At 46.9% G+C, this 22,802-nt stretch overlaps 1 protein-coding gene across 3 annotated transcripts in view; it reads right to left on the minus strand.

Annotated features, from left to right (window-relative positions):
- dbnlb (drebrin-like b) overlaps positions 1-21,485 on the minus strand; it is a 40,054-nt gene extending 18,569 nt beyond the window's left edge. For all 3 annotated transcript variants that reach the window (XM_078428768.1, XM_078428769.1, XM_078428766.1), the window contains exons 1-5: positions 21,341-21,485; positions 13,030-13,085; positions 4,998-5,110; positions 4,089-4,163; positions 2,309-2,455 (exon numbers count right to left, since the gene is read on the minus strand). In XM_078428768.1, coding sequence (XP_078284894.1) covers positions 2,309-2,455; positions 4,089-4,163; positions 4,998-5,110; positions 13,030-13,085; positions 21,341-21,423 — 474 coding nt within the window. In that variant the 5' untranslated portion in view covers positions 21,424-21,485. The remainder of the gene's footprint in view (positions 1-2,308; positions 2,456-4,088; positions 4,164-4,997; positions 5,111-13,029; positions 13,086-21,340) is intronic.
- Between the last annotated feature and the right edge of the window lie 1,317 nt (positions 21,486-22,802).

Genomic DNA, 22,802 nt, shown 5'->3' on the forward strand with positions numbered 1-22,802 from the left:
CTAGTTTGTCCAGTCCTTTTATAATTTTACACGTCTCTATAAGATCCCCTCTCATCCTTGTAAACTCCAGTGAATACAAGCCCAGTCTTTCCAATCTTTCCTCATATGACAGTCCCGCCATTCCGGGGATTAACCTGGTGAACCTACGCTGCACTGCCTCAATAGCAAGGATGTCCTTCCTCAAATTGGGAGATCAAAACCAAATATGGGACGGGTTTCCCCATTCTAAGGCCCACTCGTGCTATACAATGTTCACCAGCCATGGAGGTGGGTCAAGCAGCTGACCATGATGCTTCTCAGCCCATTCACACACACGCTGAGGACTTCCGACACAAAGACCTCTTAGAGACACAGCGTGGAAACAGACCCTTTGGCCCACTGAGTCCGTGTCGACCAACAATCGCCCCCGTACACTAATTCTATCCTACCCGCTAGCGACAATTTACAGAAGCCAATGAACCTACAAACCTGCACATCTTTGGAGTTTGGGAGGGAACCGGAGCACTCACGAGAAAACCCACACGATCACAGAAAGCACCTGTAGTCAAGATCAAACCCGGGTCTCTGGCTCCGTAAGGCAGCAACCCGCTGTGCCAGTATGCCGTCTTGGTCTCTGCTCAGAACTGACAAAATACTCAGGATTGAAAATCCCCTGCCCTGCCAATCACTACACTGGCACAATCCCAAACCATCCGATCACCATTCAAATATCCCACCATGTTATTTTGTTTAGAATTTAAGTGTCACGAGTGTTTAATTCATCGTGAGGGGTCGAGACAGGAAGAATGCCCAGAATCTATTACCCAGGGTAGGGGAATCAAGAACCAAAGGACACAGGTTTATGGTAAGAGGGGCAACTTTTTCCACAGAGTATGGTTGGTATGTGGAACGAGCTGCCAGCGAAGGTAGTTGAGCCAGGTACCACAACAACATTTAAGAGAATTGGACAGAAACATGGATAGAAAAGGGTTTCGGCGGACATGGGCCAAATGCACCAGCTTAGATGGGGCATCTTGGTCAGCATGGACAAGCTGTGGTGAAGGCTCTGTTTCCATGCTGTACAACTAATTGTCATAACCACCAGGAACTGGTCAATGAAATTCTTACTTGCTGCAGGTCCATTAATGCAATAACAACAAAGACCAAGAAAAGCAAACATATCACCCCAGTATTGTACTCCCTTCATTGGCTCCCTGTAAGATCCAGGATAGACTATAAGGTCCTCCTTATAGTCTACAAAGCCCTAAATGGCTTGGGAGCAGCATATCTTACAGCGTGCCTCCTTCCCTATGCCCCTACTCGAGCGCTCAGGTCTTCTGATGCCGGCCTGTTAGCCTCTCAAGGCCGCAGCAGTAAGAAAATTGGGGAAGCAGCCTTTTTCAATTAGGGCCCCAAACTGTAGAATACCCTGCCCAGGGGCCATGAGAGACGCCCACTCAGTTGAGATTTTTAAACGGCAGTTAAAAACATATCTTTTTACTCAAGCTTTTTAAAGTTTAAATCTATCTCCTAGGGAGGGAGGGGGTAGGGAGGTGGGGGGGGAGGGAGTGGGGGAGGAGGGTGGATAAGGGGGGTTGAGGGGGAAGGGGAAGTGGGGAGGGGAGGGGAGGGAGGGGAGTAGGAGAGGCCGCGGCACCAATGGAGGAGAGGTTTGGTCTAGTATTTTTATATAAATCTGTGCTTTGTATGCCTATTCCCTTTCTGTTTTAAATTGTATCTTTGTTTAGACATGCGTTTGTTTTTGTGGAGAGCACATTGGGCTGCATTCAATTGCATGAAAAGTGCTATATAAATAAAAGTTATTATTATTATTAAATATATAATAATCAATAATACAAAATTATCAGTAATCCTCAGTAGCCAGGTCGTAATAGTGCAAAGCAAAGCTTTTGCGGCACGGTGGCGCAGCGGTAGAGTTGCTGCCTTACAGCGAATGCAGCGCCGGAGACTCGGGTTCGATCCTGACTACGGGCGCCGTCTGTACGGAGTTTGTACGCTCTCCCCGTGACCTGCGTGTGTTTTCTCCGAGATCTTCGATTTCCTCCCACACTCCAAAGATGTACAGGTTTGTAGGTTAATTGACTGGGTAAATGTAAAAATTGTCCCTAGTGTGTGTAGGATAGTGTTAACGCGCGGGGATCGCTGGGCGGCGCGGACTCGGTGGGCCGAAGGGCCTGTTTCCGCGCTGTATCCCTAAAAAAAAAAAAAGCCCGCAATGCAAACAAAACAAGGTCCCTAGCAGATCGATGCTGAGGTGGGGTGTAGTGAGGGTCGTGCAGAGTGCTTCACGAGCTGGTGGCTGACTCACCACAGGTGCCGGCGGGTTGGTATCTTGGAAGCGGGGGCTCTCCTTGTGGAAGTTGTAGTTGGAACCGGAGGCCTTGGCAACCTTCTCCATGATCTCGTCTGGTTCCACATCCTGGTCAGCGCGGGCGTTGATGGTAACGTGAGCCCCCTGGACAGCAGGGCACATTCAACAGGAGAGCACGGTCAACGAGGTGGGCGTTAAACAACATCGTAAACAAAGGGCGATGGTAACTGATGTCATTGCCTTACCTGAAACGAGCACCAAGAAACTACAGGCTGGTCAGCCGTACAATAATAATAAGGAAATTAATGGAGAAAATTCTTGGGAACAGAATTTACCTTCACGTGGAAAGGCTGAAACTAATTAGAAGACAACTGAAGAAGGGTCTCGACCCAAAACGTCACCCCTTCCATCTCTCCCGAGATGCTGCCTGACCCGCTGAGTTACTCCAGCATTTTGTGTCTACCTTAAAAGTGAACACAGTTTTGTGTAGGGGAAATCCAGTCTCACAAGCCCGATTGAGTTTATTTTGAGGAGTTAACCGAGAATATTGATGGAGGCAGGGCAGTAGGTTTAGTTTAGTTTAGAGATACAGCGCGGAAACAGGCCCTTTCAGCCCACCGGGTCCGCACCGACCAGCGATCCCCGCACATTAACACCATCCTACACCCACTAGGGACAATTTTTACATTTACCAAGCCAATTAACCTACAAACCTGTACGTCTTTGGAGTGTGGGAGGAAACCGAAGATCTGGGAGAAAACCCACGCAGGTCACGGGGAGAACGTACAAACTCCGTACAGACAGCATCCGTAGTCGGGATCGAACCCGGGTCTCCGGCGCTGCATTCGCTGTAAGGCAGCAACTCTACCGCTGCGCCACCGTGACTGCCCTAGGTGTGGTTGGCATTGATGTTAGCAAGGCCTTTGACAAAGTCTGGCACAGTTAGGCTGGCCCAGTAAGTTAGAGCACATGGGAGCTCAGGTGTGCTGCAAACTGGATCCAAAATTGGCTTGGTGATTGGAGGCAGAGGAGGGAGGCGGAGGGATGTTTTTCTGAATGTAAATCTCTACAGTGGTCTACTGTCGGGATTGGTACTGGGACCTTTGTTAACCGTTATAGATGACTTAGATGAGATTGTTGGAAAAAAAAACTGCTGATGCTGGTTTAAATGGAAGGTAGACATAAAATGCTGGAGTTCCTCAGCAGGTCAGGCAACATCTCAGGAGAGAAGGAATGGGTGACGTTTCGGGTCGAGACCCTTCTTCAGACTGATGTCAAGGGAGGGGGCCGGACCCACTTGCCACTTGCCTACGTGGGACCCAATCCCACCTGCCTGCACTTGGTCCACATCCCTCCAACCCTGTCCTATCCATGTACCTGTCCAACTGTTTCTTAAACGATGGGATAGTCCCAGCCTCAACTACCTCCTCTGGCAGCTTGTTCCATACACCCACCACCATCTGTGTGAAAAAGTCACCCCTCGGATTCCTATGAAATCTTTTCCACTTCACCTTGAACCCATGTCCTCTGGTCCTCGATTCCCCTACTCTGGGTCAAAGACACTGTGCATCTACCTGAACTATTCCTCTCATGATTTTGTACACCTCTATAAGATCACCCCTCATCTTCCTGCGCTCCATGGAATGGAGACCTAGCCTACTCAACCTCTCCCTATAGCTCACACCCTCTAGTCCTGGCAAGATCCTCGTAAATCTTTTCTGAACCCTTTCAAGCTTGAAAGGGTTGGGGAAGGGGAGTGTGGAGAAGTTGATCTTACCTTCAGAAAGTTGCCCATAGTGGTGACATGGTTGGCACACAGCCCTTTCCTGGAATCCTTCACACCTTCACCAGTCTAAAGACAAAGGGTAGGGTAACCAGACATGTCACTGCCAGAGATAAACGATCAAAGTCGCGCCTGTCCCTGAACTCAAACAATTTAGCTTTACCCAGCTTACATTCCCTCAGCACACAGTTTCAAAGAGCACTAGACCAAGTGGACCCGTTGGGCCCAAACCTCTCCAGCATTGGTGCAGCACCCTCTCCTCCCCCTCTACTCTCTCCCCCTCCCCTCCCCCCCCCCCCCCCCCCCCCCACTCCATCCCCCTCAACCCCTCTTATCCTCCCTCCTCCCCCCTCGGAGATCAAATAAATGTGAGAAACTTTAAAAATATAACACCGATTTCAATGAAACTTCTTCCATTAGCACCAAAGGGACGACGGTGAGTAAGGTGGGCCTAAAATTGTCGCGCTATCGTGTACCGTTTTGGCTGTAGTTCAAGAACAAACAGGAGTTTTAGTATATAGATGGTTCTGTAGAAACAACAGAACCTGCAGGATTTAAGGATTTAGCAGGAGATTAACATTTTACCACGGTGAAATGCTCAAATATTGGGGAAGATAGATGAGGAGCAAGAAGGGACACGTTCTTTCTTGACTGTCGGATTGCCTAAACTGGTCTCAGGTTCTCCAGCAGTGGAAGAGGGAAATAACTAGATGTGAGAGGACGCCATGCATCGCCAGGCTGCCTCCACAGATCAAACTGCTCAGCCATGTTCTCTCTCTGAGCTCACACTGAAACAATGGTGCAATGGTAAACAATGGTAAACACACAGTGCCTGCAGAAGGGAGGATCAAGTGTGGAACGTGGTCAACGAACAGCAACTCACCCACACAGATCAACGCTTACCCAGTTAATCAAAACACACTTGGGCAACCCTGAATTGGGGTCTTTCACTCGGCAGAAGGCGTACATCACTTTCCCACTGCTCATCTCCTCCACCATTTCCTCCAGACCTCCATCTGAAAATGTCAATGTCATAGGTCATCAGAATCATCACAGAAGGAACACAGGGGTTGTGATTGTGCAAGCCTGACCAGCTTCCAACCAGGCGGTATGATGTTTGACTTCTCTAACTTCAAGTAACCCCTGCTTGCCATCTTTCTCCGTCCCTCCCCCACTCTACTTCTCCGACTAGTTCTACTGTCCTCCCGATTAATTTTACTGATTGACTGCCTCCTTGTCACCTTCCCCTCAGCTAACAAAGAACCATTCCACATTTCCTCGATCATCGTCTGCTTTGATCTGTCATTTTCACACCTTACCCTTCCATATCCCCAGTCTCCCTCTCCCCCGACTCTCAGTCTGAAGAAGGGTCTCGACCCCAAAACGCCATCCATTGCTTCTTTCCCGAGATGCTGTCTGTCCCGCTGAGTTACTCCAGCGTTTTGTGTCTGTCTTCGGTTGTTGTGGAAGGGTGTCATTCTGGCTGGAGGCGTGTAACCAGCAGAATTCCAATGGGATCTGTGCTGGGACCTCTATTGTTTGTGATGTACATAGACGGCTTGGACGTACATGTAGTGTAAGACACAGTGGAGCAACAGCCAAGGAGCCACAGTCTTTCCAGGTGAGACAGAGGTTCACCTGCACCACCTCCAACCTCATCTATTGCATCCGCTGCTCTAGATGTCAACTTCTTTACATCGGCGAAACCAAACGCAGGCTCGGCGATCGTTTCGGTCAACACCTTCGCTCAGTCCTCCTTATCCAACCTGATCTCCCGGTGGCTGAGCACTTCAACTCCCCCTCCCACTCCCAGTCTGACCTTTATGCCATGGGCCTCCTCCAGTGCCATAGTGAGGCCCACCGAAAATTGGAGGAACAGCACCTCATATTTCGCTTGGGCGGCTTGCAGCCCAGTGGTATGAACATTGACTTCTCCAACTTTAGATAGTTCCTCTGTCCCTCTCTTCCCCTCCCCTTCCCAGTTCTCCCTCTATCTTCCTGTCTCCACCTATATCCTTCCTTTGTCCCGCCCCCTGACATCAGTCTGAAGAAGGGACTCGACACGAAACATCACCCATTCCTTCTCTCCTGAGATGCTGCCTGACCTGCTGATTTACTCCAGCATTTTGTGAATAAATGGACGTATATTTAGATGGGTTGGTTAGTGAGCTTGCAGACGAGACAAAGTTTGCGAAGTTGCAGACATTGAGGAAGGCTGCAAAAGTATACAACAGGATATAGATCAAAAATAGTCACAAAATGAGGACTTTCGGTTATGACATTCAACTGATCAGTCGTGTGGGCCAAGGTTCCGGCGAATTCAAAATATTTTTTTATATTCCGACGTACAGACGAAACTATTTATGACCTAAACATGTATTAAGACATTCATATTCCTTATGATGTCCAAAATTCGAGCAAAAAGCCGGGCTAAAGACCAGAAAAAGACAGATGCTGAAATGCTACAGGAGGGACACACAGACCCAATGGCCCCTGAAGAGATGCTAGTTCAAGAAGAGACTAGCCATGACGAGAGTCTGATTTTGTCAGCCATACAAGCGCTGAGAAATGACTTTTCCACACAGTTACAAGAAGTAGTTTCCTCCAACAGAGAGATTAAAGAAGCTATAGGAGCTTTCTCCGAAGGACTCACAATGGCAGAGACTCACATCAGCACGGCGGAGGACCAGATTACATCGCTAGCAACGGAGGCCGGTGCCACACAGAAGAAAGTCCAGAAGCTAACCTTAAAGGTGGAAGAGATTGAGAACCACCAACGCCGTGCAAACCTGAAACTGGTTGGATTACCCGAGGGGTCGGAGAAAGGAGATGCACTTGCATTCTTAATGGAGTGGCTGCCTAAGGCTCTCAATATGGATGTGGGACCACAAGTGACCATCGAGCAAGCCTACAGGATAGGCAAGGTGCCCCAGATCCAGGATGGGTCCGGTGGGACACGGCCATGGATTCTCCTCGTGCAATTCCTGATAGAAACATAGAAAATAGGTGCAGGAGTAGGCCATTCGACCCTTCGAGCCTGCTGATCATCCAACTCAGTATCCCGTACCTGCCTTCTCTCCATACCCCCTGATCTCTTTAGCCACAAGGGCCACATCTAACTCCCTCTTAAATATAGCCAATGAACTGGCCTCAACTACCTTCTGTGGCAGAGAATTCCACAGATACACCACTCTCTGTATGAAAAAAAACTTTCTCATCTCGGTCCTAAAAGACTTCCCCCTTATCCTTAAACTGTGACCCCTTGTTCTGGACTTCCCCAACATCAGGAACAATCTTCCTGCATCTAGCCTGTCCAACCAAGAGGAGTTGCAATACTTGTGCACAAATCTGTTCCACTACGGATTCATAAAACCATACAGGATCCAGCATGCAGATTTGTAATCATCCAGAGCTCATTACTAAATCAAGAAATAAATTTAGTAAGTGTGTATGGCCCTAATAGCGACGATACAAATTTTTATAATAATCTGTTTCTTACTTTATCAACATTACATGGTTTCATCTGTATAGCAGGAGACTTTAACTGTACTCTTAATCCACAATTGGATAAATCCTCAGGCGTGGATACTTCTCATAAGCAGTGTCGGTCTTATCGAAACGTATAAGATTATTAAGGGGTTGGACACGTTAGAGGCAGGAACATGTTCCCAATGTTGGGGGAATCCAGAACCAGGGGCCACAGTTTAAGAATAAGGGGTAGGCCATTTAGAACGGAGATGAGGAAAAACTTTTTCAGTCAGAGAGTTGTGAATCTGTGGAATTCTCTGCCTCAGAAGGCAGCGGAGGTCAATTCTCTGAATGCATTCAAGAGAGCTAGATAGAGCTCTTAAGGATATCAGAGTCAGGGGGTATGGGGAGAAGGCAGAAACAGGGTACTGATTGGGAATGATCAGCCATGATCACATTGAATGGCGGTGCTGGCTCGAAGGGCCGAATGGCCTACTCCTGCACCTATTGTCTATAATACAACAGTTTATGTGTGAGTTGAACCTTTGTGATATTTGGAGATATAAAAATCCTTCAAGGCGGGAATATTCATGTCACTCTGCTACTCATAATTCCTATTCAGGCATAGATTATTTCCTCATTTCTAAACCAATGATAACCTGTGTGAACGATTCAGTGTATAAAAGTATTGTCATTTCAGATCATGCTTTACTACTAGTTAGTTATACCGTTAGGACAGCTAGCAGAGGCCTTGCTGTGTGGCGATTAAGCCCACGATGGTCATATGATAAAAAATCCCTCGAAGTTGTTGGAAAAAATATTGATCCATACTTCCAACTGAATACAACTCAAACTTCAGCATCAACTGGATGGGAGGCATTTAAAGCCTATATCAGAGGGCAAATGATCAGTTATACAAGTAGCAGCTCAAATAAACAACATCTGAAATTGATAGAGTTAGAAAAAGATATTAGAGAACTTAACCAATCTGATCTCCCGGTGGCTGAGCACTTCAACTCCCCCTCCCATTCCCAGTCTGACCTTTCTGTCATGGGCCTCCTCCAGTGCCATAGTGAGGCCCACCGGAAATTGGAGGAACAGCACCTCATATTTCGCCTGGGCAGCCTGCAGCCCAGAGGTATGAACATTGACTTCTCCAACTTTAGATAGTTCCTCTGTCCCTCTCTTCCCCTCCCCCTTCCCAGATCTCCCTCTATCTTCCTGTCTCCACCTATATCCTTCCTTTGTCCCGCCCCCCTGACATCAGTCTGAAGAAGAGTCTCGACCCGAAACGTCGCCCATCTCTCCTGAGATGCTGCCTGACTTGCTGAGTTACTCCAGCATTTTGTGAATAAATACCTGAGATAGAAATTAATCTTTACGATATAAAAGAGACCAGACAGAAATTGGCAATTCTCAGAGCACAGTACAACGAATTGTCCACAAATAAAGCAGCATCCAGCCTAATGAAACTGAAACAGACATTTTATGATCAAGGAGAGAAGGCAGGGAAGCCACTGGCCTGGCGTATAAAATCATTGCAAAATGAAAAATCAATTTTGGAAATTGAATCCGAGGAAGGGACAACAATAATAAATCCACAAGAAATTAACAATATTTTGCAATCATACTACTCAAAACTCTATACATCAGATGGTCCAGCCATCTCACAGACCCTCCACAACTTCCTAGACCAGTTAGAGATACCTGTTCTAGAAGAAGGAGCTAAAGATGAGCTTAATTCCCCAGTTGTACTATCAGAATTGTCGGAGGCCATTGTCAGTATGAAAAGAGGAAAGTCATCAAGGCCAGACGGTCTACCTATTGATATTTATAAAAGGTTTAAGGACAAGCTACTCATCCCATTATTAGACATGTTTGAAGAATCGGTTGGAAAGGGTGAGCTGCCACCTTCACTGTGGAATGCACTTATAACTTTCATATTAAAGCCAGGAAAGCCCTCCACAAAGTGTGAATCCTTTCGCCCTATCTCTCTGATCAACTCCGATGTGAAAACAATAGCAACGGTTCTTGCACAGAGGCTTGAGAAACACCTGCCATCTATTGTTGCTCTAGATCAAAATAGTTTTATTAAAGGAAGACAGGGCTTCCATAATATACGTAGAGTGTTGAATATTATACATGCAAAGAAAGAGTCCCCAGATGCGGCTGTGGTAGGACTTGGTGCTGAAAAAGCCTTTGATTGGGTTGAACATGAATACCTATTTGAAGTGCTTAATCGTTTTGGAATTGGCAGTTACTTCCTCAATTGGATCAAAATCTCATATTATGATTCAAGGGCTTCAGTAATGACCAATTATATGGTATCAGAACAGTTTTCTCTCTTCAGAGGCACACGGCTAGGATGCCCCCTGTCACCTCTACTTTTTGTTCTGGACATTGAGCCTTTAGCTATTGGAATTAGAAGCAACAGCGGGATAGCTGGTATTAAAATTAATGACATTGAGAATAAAATAGGAATGTACGCGGATGACATTGTACTTTTTTTAACGGATCTGAAACAATCTATACCCAATTTACTAGATTTAATTGAAACATATGGAAGTTTTTCAGGTTATAAAGTTAATACATCTAAATCTACAATCCTATTTCTTAAAAGTTCTGAAAGACTAACCCCTCCACTACATACTCCTTTCAGAAATGTTTTGGAAAGTTTTACATATCTTGGAGTAAAAATCACTCCAACAATAGAATCCATTGTGCCCACTAACTATAATCCGGTGGTTGACTCAGTGGTAGAATCTATTAACAGATGGAAATCTTTACCATTATCCATGATTGGACGTATTAATGTTCTCAAAATGAACATCCTTCCTAAGTACCTTTACCTCTTTCAGACCATCCCGCTGGCTCCCCCTTTTAATTTTTTTATTCGAAAAAATAAGCTTTTTCGTAACTATATTTGGAACAGTAGACGTTCAAGGCTTTGCTTAACCCTGTTGTACTTACTGTATGACAGAGGTGGGTTAAAACTCCCTAACCTCCAGGGATACTATTGGGTGGCCCAGCTGAGGGCAGCCTCTGTTTGGTTTGAGCGTGAGTCACCCCTACATTGGATAAGGATGGAGGACGCCACAACTTCTAAAAATCCTTTAAATCTTTATCTATATTCAGCAAATATATCCACACTGAAAAAATACACTTTAAATCCCTTCGTAAAAAACACACTGATAGTGTGGCATGAAGTGTTAAATTATCTGTGGGAAAATCCTCCTCCATCCCAATTTTCACCAGTCTGGGGAAATAGAAACTTTACGCCAGGCACTAATGACTTGGGTTTTAAGATATGGGGGGACAAGGGTATCAGTAAAATCTCAGATTTATATAATAATGATATTCTTTTAAGTTTCAATGAAGTAAAACATTTTTTTTAATATCTCCAGATTAGAAACTTCATAACAAAGACCAAAGCTCACTAGGTCTGCCAACTCAAAATTCTTTAGAAAAGGCGGCTTTAAACCATCATGAGGCAGGTGGCCAAATCTCACGGTTTTACCAAATTATTATAGCTACAGCAAAGGAATCTTTAGAAGATAAAATGCTTGCATGGTGTTCAGATCTTGATGAAGAAATTACTGTAGAAGAATGGCAGGATATATGTTTACAATCTCAAGTCCAAACAATAAATACGCGGTTCAAATTACTCCAGTACAAATGGATAATGAGACTATATATTACTCCTGTTTTACTGCATTGCAGTAACCCTAATACACCTGATCTGTGCATCAAATGTGGTGTACATGAGGGTAGCTTGTTTCATTGCCTTTGGGAATGCCTCACCATCCAAGAGTACTGGAAGGAGATAATAACAACTTTATCTATTGCCACAAAAGAGAAGCTTCCACTCTGTCCTAAACTATGTACTTTCGAGTATTTTCCAGCAAGCTGTAAACTTAACAATACAGATAAGAAGATGGTTATATTTTGTCTGCTTGAAGCTAAACATAAAATTGCTTTGTCATGGAAATCAGTTTACAGACCAAACAAGCAAAGTTGGGTTGATGGATTACTGCAGTGTCTTGCTTTGGAGAAACTTACATGTATAGTTAAGGGGAAATACGACACTTTTGAAAAGATTTGGGACTCGTTTATGAAATTTCTAGAGGGGAAAGATTTTACTGAGGCCTTGTAGTGAACTGCTGTCTTTATTTTCATTGCGATTATTGTCTGGTTAGGTTATTAAAGGTGGGAGCAGTTTATATATATATTATATATATTACTTCCTTTATATTCAAAGTGCCTTTAAGTGCCTAAAAGTGACCTTGCTGTTGATGTGCCTTGTTATGTTATGTTATTTTAAATATTTTTGTATGCTATTTGAAAAAAGCAATAAAAATAATATATATTTTTTAAAAAGATAGTCACAAAATGCTGGAGTAACTCAGCGGGACAGGCAGCATCTCGGGAGAGAAGGAATGGGCGACGCTTTGGGTCGAGACCCTTCTTCGGGATATAGATCAGCTGCCGAAATGGGAGATGGGAGATGAGTCTGAGGACGTGTGAGGTGTCGCACTTTGGGATGCGATCGCAAGGGGAAAGGATAGAGTTCATGGTAAAACCCTGAAAGGCATTGATGTACAGAGATATCGTGGGATCCAAGATCACAGTGTCCTGAAAGTGGCAACACAAACTGATATAGAGCGGCAAAGGTGATTTATGGTCTGTGTAACTTCATCCTGGAGGAGCAGGAAAGAACTGCAGATGCTGGATTAAATCGAAGGTAGACACAAAATGCTGGAGTAACTCAGTGGGTCAGGCAGCATCTCTGGAGAGAACGAATGGGTGACGTTGAAGGGTCGAGACGTTGAAGGGTCTGAAGAAGGGGCTCGACCCGAAACGTCACCCATTTCTTCTCTGCAGAGGTGCCGCCTGTTACTCCAGCATTTTGTGTCTGTCTTCATCCTTTGGAGCATTGACTTTGATAGTCATGAAGTCACGTTGCAGCTTTATAGGACTTTTGGGTTGCGTTAGAATATTGTGATCAGTTCTGGTTGGCCCATTACAGGAAGGATGTGGAAGATTTGGACTGGGTGCAGAAGAGGTTGACAAGAATGCTGCCTGGATTAGTGGGTGTAAGCTATAAGGAGAGTGGAACACAAAGTACTGGAGTAACTCAGCAGGTCAGGCAGCATCTCTGGAAGACATGTACAGGTGATGTTTTGGGTCGGGACCCTTCTTCAGGTAGCTATGAAGAGAGAGGGAGAACGTACAAACTCCGTACGGAAAGCAACTGTAGTCAGGATCGAACCCAGGTGTCTGGCGCTGTAAGGCAGCAACTCTACCGCTGCGCCACCGTGCAACTATACATTTGCTTCTCTATACGAGAACAATTCACATGGAGAAGTGAAGGTGCAGCAACTCAATCAAATCTGTAGCACATCAATCCAAACAAGATCACTTACTACGGATAACATGCCACGTAACAGTGTGTTTGAGTGAACCTCACCTCCAGTTCCTGCCACTCGCAGGTCATTGCTGTTGCCCTCATAAGTGAACAGTGCCCTGCAACAACAAAAAAAAACAAGGTGTTTAGACAACCTCAGGGTACTGTACAAAAAGCACTGAAGTCAACAGGAAATAACCTTCGGAGCTAAAGGGCTCCCATTCCAGCCATCCTCAGCAGGAATACAAGGTGCAAGAATACATAACACCAAAAAAACATTTTAAAACTACAGCATAGGAACAGGCCCTTTGGCCCACAAGGTTTGTGCTGAACATAATACTAAATTAAAGTAACCCTTTCCACCTGCATGTGATCCATATCCCTCCATATCGAGAAGCCGATCTATAATAGACACAAAATCCTAGAGTAACTCAGCAGAATGAAATAGAAATACTAGAAATGCCTTTCTTTCCTTTGTCCCGCCCCCCTGACATCAGTCTGAAGGGTCTCAACCCGAAACGTCACCCATTCCTTCTCTCCTGAGATGCTGCCTGACCTGCTGAGTTACTCCAGCATTTTGTGAAATAAATACCTTCGATTTGTACCAGCATCTGCAGTTATTTTCTTACACTAGAAATACTAGAGATAGGCAGCATTTCTGGATAGAAGGAATGGGTGACGTTTCGGGTCGAGACCCTTCTTCAATCCCTGAAGAAGGGTCTCGACCCGAAACGTCACCCATTCCTCCTATCCAGAGATGCTGCCTGTCCCGCTGAGTTACTCCAGCATTTTGTGGCTATCTTCAGTGTAAACCAGAATCCGCAGTTCCTTCTCCACACAGCCTATCTAAAATTCTCTTGAATGCTGGTACGGGTACAAACAGCAGAACCCAGTATTGGCATTAACTTTTTAAAGTTAATGTTAAAGGAACTGCTTAAAGTTCACCGAGGTGTTTGCAAGCTTTGAGATGGAGGTCAGATTGCAAAGCTGCTTCACAAGGTCAGTCAAAGGCACGGGATTACCAATATGCACTTCAAAATGAAGAAGCCCTGCAGGGCAAATCGGAAAACGACTTCCTTTTATGGAGCTTTGTGACCTCCCCCCAGGCCGCATAAACACGAGTTCCTCCTTTAGGTTTCAAGTCATTGAAGTGAACTGCATCACAAAGCTGCTTTTGGTTCTCCCACCAGTCAACTAATTAAACGCAAATTGCTGGAGTAACTCAGCGGGACAGGCAGCATCTCTGGAGAGAAGGAATGGGTGACGTTTCGGGTCGAGACCCTTCTTCAGACTGATGTCAGGGGAGGGGGCGGGTACCGCCCCCTCCCCTGACATCAGTCTGAAGAAGAATCTCGACCCAAAACATCACCCATTCCTTCTCTCCCGAGATGCTGCCTGACCTAATGCAAGCAGTTGTACCCAGACCCATGAAGCTGCTCAGTCCGAAGAAGGGTCTCAACCCGAAACGCCACCTATTCCTTCTCTCCAGAGATGCTGCCTGTTCCCTGCTGAGCTACTCCGGCATTTTGTGTCTATCTTCGGTGTATAACCAGCACCTGCAGTTCCTTCCTACACAACTAATTAAACGCTTTACAACAAGGAACTGCAGTTTAATTACATTGTTGAGAGGGGTTGATCCTGCAGCCTTGCAGATGAATGCCGTTTTAAAATGGCTGGTGAACAAGTGTCAACAAGCCTGAGTGATAAGGGGAAAATGGCCTGTGATTAAACAGCGGGGTCTGTTCACAGCTACAGAGCCGAGCAACCCGGCCGACACCAACAAGCTAGATATTTGAGAAAGGCCTGGATAGAGTGGATGTGGAGAGGATGTTCCACTAGTGGGAGAGTCTGGGTCCAGAGGTCATAGCCTCAGAATTAAAGGACGTTCCTTCAGGAAGGAGATGAGGAGGAATTTCTTTAGTCAGAGGGGGGTGAATCTGTGGAATTCATTGCCACAGAAGGCTGTGGAGGCCAAATCAATGGATATTTTTAAGGCAGAGATGGCTAGATTCTTAATTAGTACGATTCTTGATCAGGGGTTATGGGGAGAAGGCAGGAGAGTGGGGTGAGGAGGGAGAGATAGTTCAGCCATGATTGAATGGCGGAGTAGACTTGGTGGGCCGAATGGCCTAATTCTGCTCCTATCACTTACGAAAGAAGAGAATATGTACATGCTAAATTAGTAGGCCATTCAGCCCATCATGTCTGCTGCACCCATAAGATCATGAATGATCCGATTTCTATTTTTTAGGATAGAATTGGAACTCTACATTCCAATTGATTTGGTTTAGGTTTGTTACTGTCATGCGTTCCGAGGTACAAAGGCGGTGTTTTGCATGCTATTCAATTTGGGCTGCATGGTGGCATGGCGATAGAGCTACTGCCTTACAGAGCCAGAGACCTGACTCTGAGATCTTCAGTTTCCTCCCACACTCCAAAGATGTAGAGGTTTGCAGGTGAACTAGCTTGGTTATAAATGTAAAATTGTCCCTAGTGAGTGTAGGGCAGTGTTAATGTGCGGGGATCGCTGGTCGGTGCGGACTCGGTGGGCCAAAGGGCCTGTTTCCGCGCTGTATCTCTAAACTAAACTAAAAGATCAGATATTCCATCCATGAATACAACCAAGGTTTCACAATAACCTTTCACCTCCTTGTTTATCAGGCATTTATTTACCTCCATCTTAAAAATAATTAAAGACTTCCTTTTTTTTTCCATCTGATGACAAAGTTAAAAAAACTTACAACTCTCAAAGAAAAAAGTTGGCCTCATCTGCTTTATTTGGGCGACCCCTTATTTTTAAATAGGAACCCCTAGTTCTAGAAATAACAAAAATCTCAAATCCACCCTTTCAACCCATCAAAATCCTACATATTTTAGGTAAGCGTCCTCTCATTCTTAAACTCTAGAGGGGACAAGTCTTGCCTCATAAATCACCAACATTTATGTTTTAATTTCACAAATCTCTTTTGAACTGCTTCCAATAGATTAACATTCTTCCTTTAATAAAGAGGCAAGTGTTGGAGACACTTGAACAGTCACACCAATGCCCAGTGCAAATGAAGCAGAGAAAAAGCAGGGAAGTGGGACTGACTGCATTACTCTTGCTGGGTGCCAGCACAAACTGTACGGGCCAAATGGCCTCCGTGCTACAATTTTCCAATGCTAAGCAATGGAGGGAAATGTTACCGTGTGAAACTGGATTGCACCAATCCACAGAGCGCTGCTAAGCATCAGGGTAGTGGGGGAAGTGTATGAAAAGGAATAAGATTACAACTCAAGCCAAGTTCCATTATTGTGTGACTTTGTAAAACACTGACAAGCTGCTGTGCAGATAACAGACAGAACAAGTTATTCAACATTTTTAGCAGCGAGAGCCCACTGCTTCTTCGGCAGCCCCAGAGGCACGAGCATAACTTGCTTCCACTCCCATCTCTGTGGGTTCTGAGGTGTCTGGTGAGGCCAGTGTGGAACTTCCAGCCTTGATTACAGACGAGCGTTAATAGACTTTAGAGACACAGCATGGAAACAGGCCCTTCAGCCCGAGTTCACGCCAACCAGCGACCAATGATCTTGGGATGAACAAAGTTGTATCATATCGTATCTAATCGATCACCCAATACTCTAGCACTATCGAACACACTAGGGACAATTTTTAATTTTTACCGAAGCTAATTAACCTACAAACCTGTATGTCTTTGGCGTGTGGGAGGAAACAGGAACACCTGGAGAAAACCCCATGAGCTTACAGGGTGAACGTACAAACTCCGTACAAACAGCATCTGCAGTCAAGGTCGAACACGGATCTCTAGCGCTGTAAGGCAGCAACTCTATAGCTGCACCACTCAGCTGCCCAACTGTGACACTGTGCCGACCAAAAGCCTGAAAGGGAATGCTATCCTTTGCCTGTTCATGTTGCACCTGCATAAACCCACAAGGGCCTTGTGGATATCATTGCTATTGTGAATGCTCATATTCCAAAGACGTACAGGTATGTAGTTCTTCGGGTCTGAAGAAGGGTCTCGACCCGAAACGTCACCCATTCCTTCTCTCCCGAGATGCTGCCTGACCTGCTGAGTTACTCCAGCATTTTGTGAATAAACAGGTATGTAGGTTAATTGGCTGGGCAAATGTAAAAATTGGGCCGAAGGGCCTGTTTCTGCGCTGTATCTCTAAATCTAAAAAAAAAAATCAATTTTGACCACCGGTGGGGCAGGCACTGAGGGCCTGGCGATGTTGCACCTTTTCAAAATGGCTTTAATGACATCCTTCCAACTTCCTGGTGACCTCTTGCCATGACAGAGCTCAGAGAATCTGCTTCAGCCAAGTGTGTAGGAAAGAACTGCAGATGCTGGTTCAAATCAAAGGTAGACACAAAATGCTGGAGTAACTCAGCGGGACAGGCAGCATCTCGGGAGAGAAGGAATGGGTGACGTTTCGGGTCGAGGCTCTTCTTCAGACTGATGTCAGGGGAGAGGGAGACACAGATGAGGATGTGTAAGGTGTGAAAACAAGACATCAAAGGAGAAGGTCCCCTCCCCTGACATCAGTCTAAAGAAGGGCCTCGACCCGAAACGTCACCCATTCCTTCTCTCCAGAGAAGCAACCAGTCCCACTGAGTTACTCCAGCATTTTGTGTCTATCTTCACTAAACCTGCCAGTGGATTTAGAGGAATTTGGAGAGATAGCACTGCTGCCACTTCTCAAGTGCTTTCAGAATCCTGCAGGGGGCAGTAGGAGGGTGAACCGGGGTAATGCCTCCAAGGCCGGCTGCAGGAGTCCCACGGGACACATACGTGGCTGATCAAGGAGGGACGTCGGTTTGCGGGACGATCCGGTCAAAGGCAACTGCGGCAGAATGCCCTGCAGGAGCCTGGGGCTCATCAGGATGGGGAACTGCTCCAGTAGACTGAGCACACAGGCAGACTGGACTTTGGACCGCGGAAATTGTGCCAAAACATGGCGCACCTGCATGTGTAAACATATAAAACGAATTTCACAGTGCAGTTACATATGTGACATACAAAGCTCCACTGAACAGCTTCTTCCCCTCTGCTATCAGCCTCCTCAACAGCTCTTTCATAAGGGAGGGGAGTGTCTGATTCATAGTGACACCATTGCGGACATTGGACTTTGTCGATGGAACTGTAGGGAAATAACTGCAGATGCTGGTTCAAATTGAAGGTAGACACAAAATGCTGGAGTAACTCAGCGGGTCAGGCCGCATCTCAGGAGAGAAGGAATGGGTGATGTTTCGGGTCGAGACCCTTCAGGAGTCTCGACCTGAAACGTCACCCGTTCCTTCTCTCCTGAGATGCGGCCTGACCCGCTGAGTTACTCCAGCATTTTTGTCTACCTTGTCTATGGAATTAATGCGCAACAATGCTGAGAACTATATTCTGCACCCTGCATCTTCGCTCTATCTATTGTACTTGAGTTTGGCTTGATTACATTATCTATTCCGTTTGGACAGCATGCAAGACAAAGTTTTTCAGGGTAACTCGGTACATCGGTACATAACAATAAACCTAAACCTAAAGAGTTATTTTCATGATTTTTTATTAGGCCCCTTTCACCTTTAATGCCAACGAGTGAGACACCATCAAAATATTTAAACAATGCTTCACAAGTTCAACTTTGAAACCTGGATATGTTTTAACCTGCGTGCTAAGCATGAATCATCAGGCCTACGTTGGTTTAAAGTATAAATCAAAAACCTATAACTCATATCCAGCATTTTGTATCTATCTTCGGTGCAAACCAGCATTCGTAGTTCCTTTCTACACACCTTTCTATCAGCATTGGTTTCTGCCTATTAAAATGGTTTATTATTTGTCACATGCAACGATAGAGTGAAATGACTTTGTTTTGCATGTTATCCACTGGCAACATCTGTACAAAGTTTCTCAATAAACTTATTTACGGGTTAAATGTGGAACTTGCTCCCACCGGGGGTGGTTAAGATAAGCAGCACTTCAGGAGCAATGGGACAAATGGTCACGGGTGAGAAGAACACAAGATCAGAAAAGGAAGTCAGAGTTAGATGATCGATCGCCACGCCTGCTCCGTCTTCATTAAGACCAAGGCTGATTATTGCTACACAGAAAAGCAGCCAAGATTAACAGGCCGGGATGGAGAGGAGTTTGTGTCCTGTGTGGTACACATGCCCCATAGGCTGTGCGTGGGGGAGAGTGGGGATAAAATGTGATACAATTTTATGTTCAACGCCAAATCCCCAAATAAATTTGTACAGCGTTCTTAATACATCAAGGAAACATACTCAGACACTGCAAACAGGACACATTCAGGAAGAGTGCTTAAAGGTTGCAGGACTTGGTCAAGAGAAAGGACTCACAGAGGTGCGAGACCTTGCTCAGTTCAGGTAACACAAGGTCAAGGGCAGCAATTTAAATTTAAAGGTCTTGTATTATAGCTAGATAGAATTAAAATAACAGAGAAAAAATCCACATTCTGTGACTATTGCACTGGTTCCGTATTTACTGCCCTTCCCATTGCTTCAATGCGTATGTTCCTTATTTCAAAAATAACTTGCTAAACTGCATATGATCATTTGAGACATTTCAAACATATTAAATTCTAGGTATTGCAGATCAATACAGATTTCACTCCAATAGAACATCAATCGCAGAATCCACCTCCATGTTTTCTCTTCCCTCCCTGTTTTGTTCTATTGTACGGCTCATTTCACACACATTCTTTCTCAGCATATCAGCGATACAAGGTACATTCAATCTTCTCCAATTCAATTGTCCAAGTCCATTGTCTAACTGCAGACAACACTGTTGTTTGTTCCAGGGCACATGGAATGCCACCAAGTGCCTTTTCAAGTAATTCACCTTCCTGACATAGACAGTTTTCCATATTCATTCGTCTGTACTGGTTCTAAACCTGGGAACCAGTACCTGGGGGTATGGGGAGAAGGCAGGAACGGGGTACTGATTGAGAATGATCAGCCATGATCACATTGAATGGTGTTGCTGGCTCGAAGGGCCTACTCCTGCACCTATTGTCTATTGTCTAACTCCCTGTTCAATAGCACTGTGGAAAAATCTACAGATAATGGTTCAAGGCAGCTCACCAACAACTTCTCAAGGGCTTGGCCCTGCAAGGACAGTGCTGAGGAAGCATAATCTTAAACCCAGGATTGAATAAGAAAAGATCACGCAATTCAGATCAATCCCACATTGTAAAGGAGGGGGGCTTGCAGGAGGGGAGTGGCTCCGCAGGAGGGGGCGGGGGGTGGCAGTCACATCCAGGGTGGAGGGGGTTGCCATATCCCTCCAGGGTGGAGGATCGTGGGCGACAAGCCCCCGGGGTGGGGTGGAATGGGTGGCCACATCTCCCCAGGGTGGGTGATAGAGGGTGGCGACGAACCCCAGGGTGGGGGGGAGGGGGAGGGGGAGGGGGAGGGAAGGTTAAGTGGGTGGCCACATCTCCCCAGCAGAGGGTGGCGCAACAAGCCCTCAGCAGGGTGGGGCGACAAGTCCCCAAGGTGGGGCCACAAGCCCCCAGCAGGGTGGGGGGGGCCACGAGCCCCCAGCAGGGTGGGGGGAAATGGCGACAAGCCCCAGGGTGGAGGGGGTGCGGAGTTGGTGGCCACATCTCCCCAGGGTGGGGGATAGAGGGTGGCGACAAACCCCCCAGGGTGGGGGGAAATGGCGACAAGCCCCAGGGAGGGGGGTGGAGGGGTGCGGAGTGGGTGGCCACATCTCCCCAGGGTTGGGGGGTGGAGGGGTGCGGAGTGGGTGACCACATCTCCCCAGGGTGGGGGGGGGGGGGTGCGGAGTGGGTGGCCACATATCCCCAGGGTGGGGGGGGTGGTGCGGAGTGGGTGACCACATCTCCCCAGGGTGGGGGGGTGGAGGGGTGCGGAGTGGGTGACCACATCTCCCCAGGGTGGGGGGTGGAGGGGTGCGGAGTGGGTGGCCACATCTCCCCAGGGTGGGGGGGTGGAGGGGTGCGGAGTGGGTGACCACATCTCCCCAGGGTGGGGGGGTGGAGGGGTGCGGAGTGGGTGACCACATCTCCCCAGGGTGGGGGTGCGGAGTGGGTGACCACATCTCCCCAGGGTGGGGGGGGGGGGTGCGGAGTGGGTGACCACATCTCCCCAGGGTGGGGGGGGGGGGTGCGGAGTGGGTGGCCACATCTCCCCAGGGTTGGGTGGGGGGTGCGGAGTGGGTGACCACATCTCCCCAGGGTGGGGGGAGTCGGTAACCACATTCCCCCTCAGGGTGGGGAGAGATGTGTGTGGGGGTGGGGGTGGGGGTGTTACTGGCTTCTCCCCGCCTGTTAATACAGCCCCACACCCGGTCCCATCGTGTCGTGTCGGGTCAGTGACAGCGCGCGCCGCGCTCACCAGTCGGTGCTCGTCTTGTCGTTGAGCACGTCCCGGTAGGCGGCCTGCAGCGCCGGCCCGTTCCTGCTGAGATTCGCCGCCATCTGCCGCCTCCGCCCCACAGGCTCCAGGCCCTGGGCCCGGCCCCCATTTCCGGCCGGCGCCGCGGCCACCGCGCAGGCGCCAACTCCCGCCTCGCCCCGCCCCGCCCCCCCCCCGGGCTGGACCCAACACGCATGCGCGCACTCCAACGCCCTTCGGCCCATCTCGCCAATGGTGACCACTCCGTCGAAACCACCTGAAGCGTAGTACGCGAACGTCCGCCATTTTAGTAGGCAAAACTCCGCCGTTCGCTCTGCCTCTCGCAGTGTAATCAGTGTTTTGGGGGAACAGTATGTGAGATGATGCCATTAAAATGCAGAATATATCTCATCTATCAACTCACAGATTGTTGTTATTTTTATTTTTTAATGTTTCTGCAAGTTTCTGCCTACTAAAATGGCGCCGTGACATACTACGGTTTTTAGGGTCGAGTGGTCAAGAGACATAGACAATAGGTGCAGGAGGAGGCCATTCGGCCCCTCTTGCCAGCACCGCCATTCAATGTGATCATGGCTGATCATTCTCAATCAGTACCCCGTTCCTGCCTTCTCCCCGTACCCCCTGACTCCGCTATCCTTAAGAGCTCTATCTCGCTCTCTCTTGAATGCATTGAATCTATCTTGCTCTGTCTGCTCTGGGTGGAAGACGGACACAAAATGCTGGAGTTGCTCAGATTCACCCCCTTGTGGACTAATAACTAGCATCCTGATTAACCTTTTAATTAAATAAAATCAATAACTCAATTTGTAGGAAGGAACTGCAGATGATGCAATTTTGAGGAAGGACGTTCTTGCTGTTGGGGGAGTGTAGCGTAGGGTCACGAGGGTTAATTCCCGGGATGGCAGGACTGACATATGATGAAAGAATGGGTCTACTGGGCTGGAATTTAGAAGGATTAGAGGGGATCTTAAAGAAACATATGACATTATTAAGGGATAGGACAAGCGAGATGAAGGGAAAATTTTCCCGACGTTGGGGGAGTCCAGAATCAGGAGTCACAGTTTAAGATTCAGGGGTAGGCCATTTAGGACTGAGATGAAGAAAATCTTCATCACCCAGAGAGTTGTGAATCTGTGGAATTCTCTGCCACAGAAGGCAGTGGAGGCCAATTCACTGAATGTATTCAAGAGTTAGATGCATTCAAAAGAGAGTTAGATGCATTCAAAAGAGAGTTAGATGCATTGAAAAGTGAGTTAGATGCATTCAAAAGAGAGTTAGATGCATTCAAAAGAGAGTTAGATGCATTCAAAAGAGAGTTAGATGCATTCAAAAGAGAGTTAGATTTAGGGCTGAGGGAATCAAGGGATATGGGGAAAAATCAGGAAAGGGGCACTGATTTTGATATTGAATGGCGGTGCTGGCTCGAAGGGCCAAATGGCGT

This window comes from Rhinoraja longicauda, chromosome 36 (assembly GCF_053455715.1).
Source record: "Rhinoraja longicauda isolate Sanriku21f chromosome 36, sRhiLon1.1, whole genome shotgun sequence".
Lineage (NCBI taxonomy): Eukaryota > Metazoa > Chordata > Chondrichthyes > Rajiformes > Arhynchobatidae > Rhinoraja > Rhinoraja longicauda.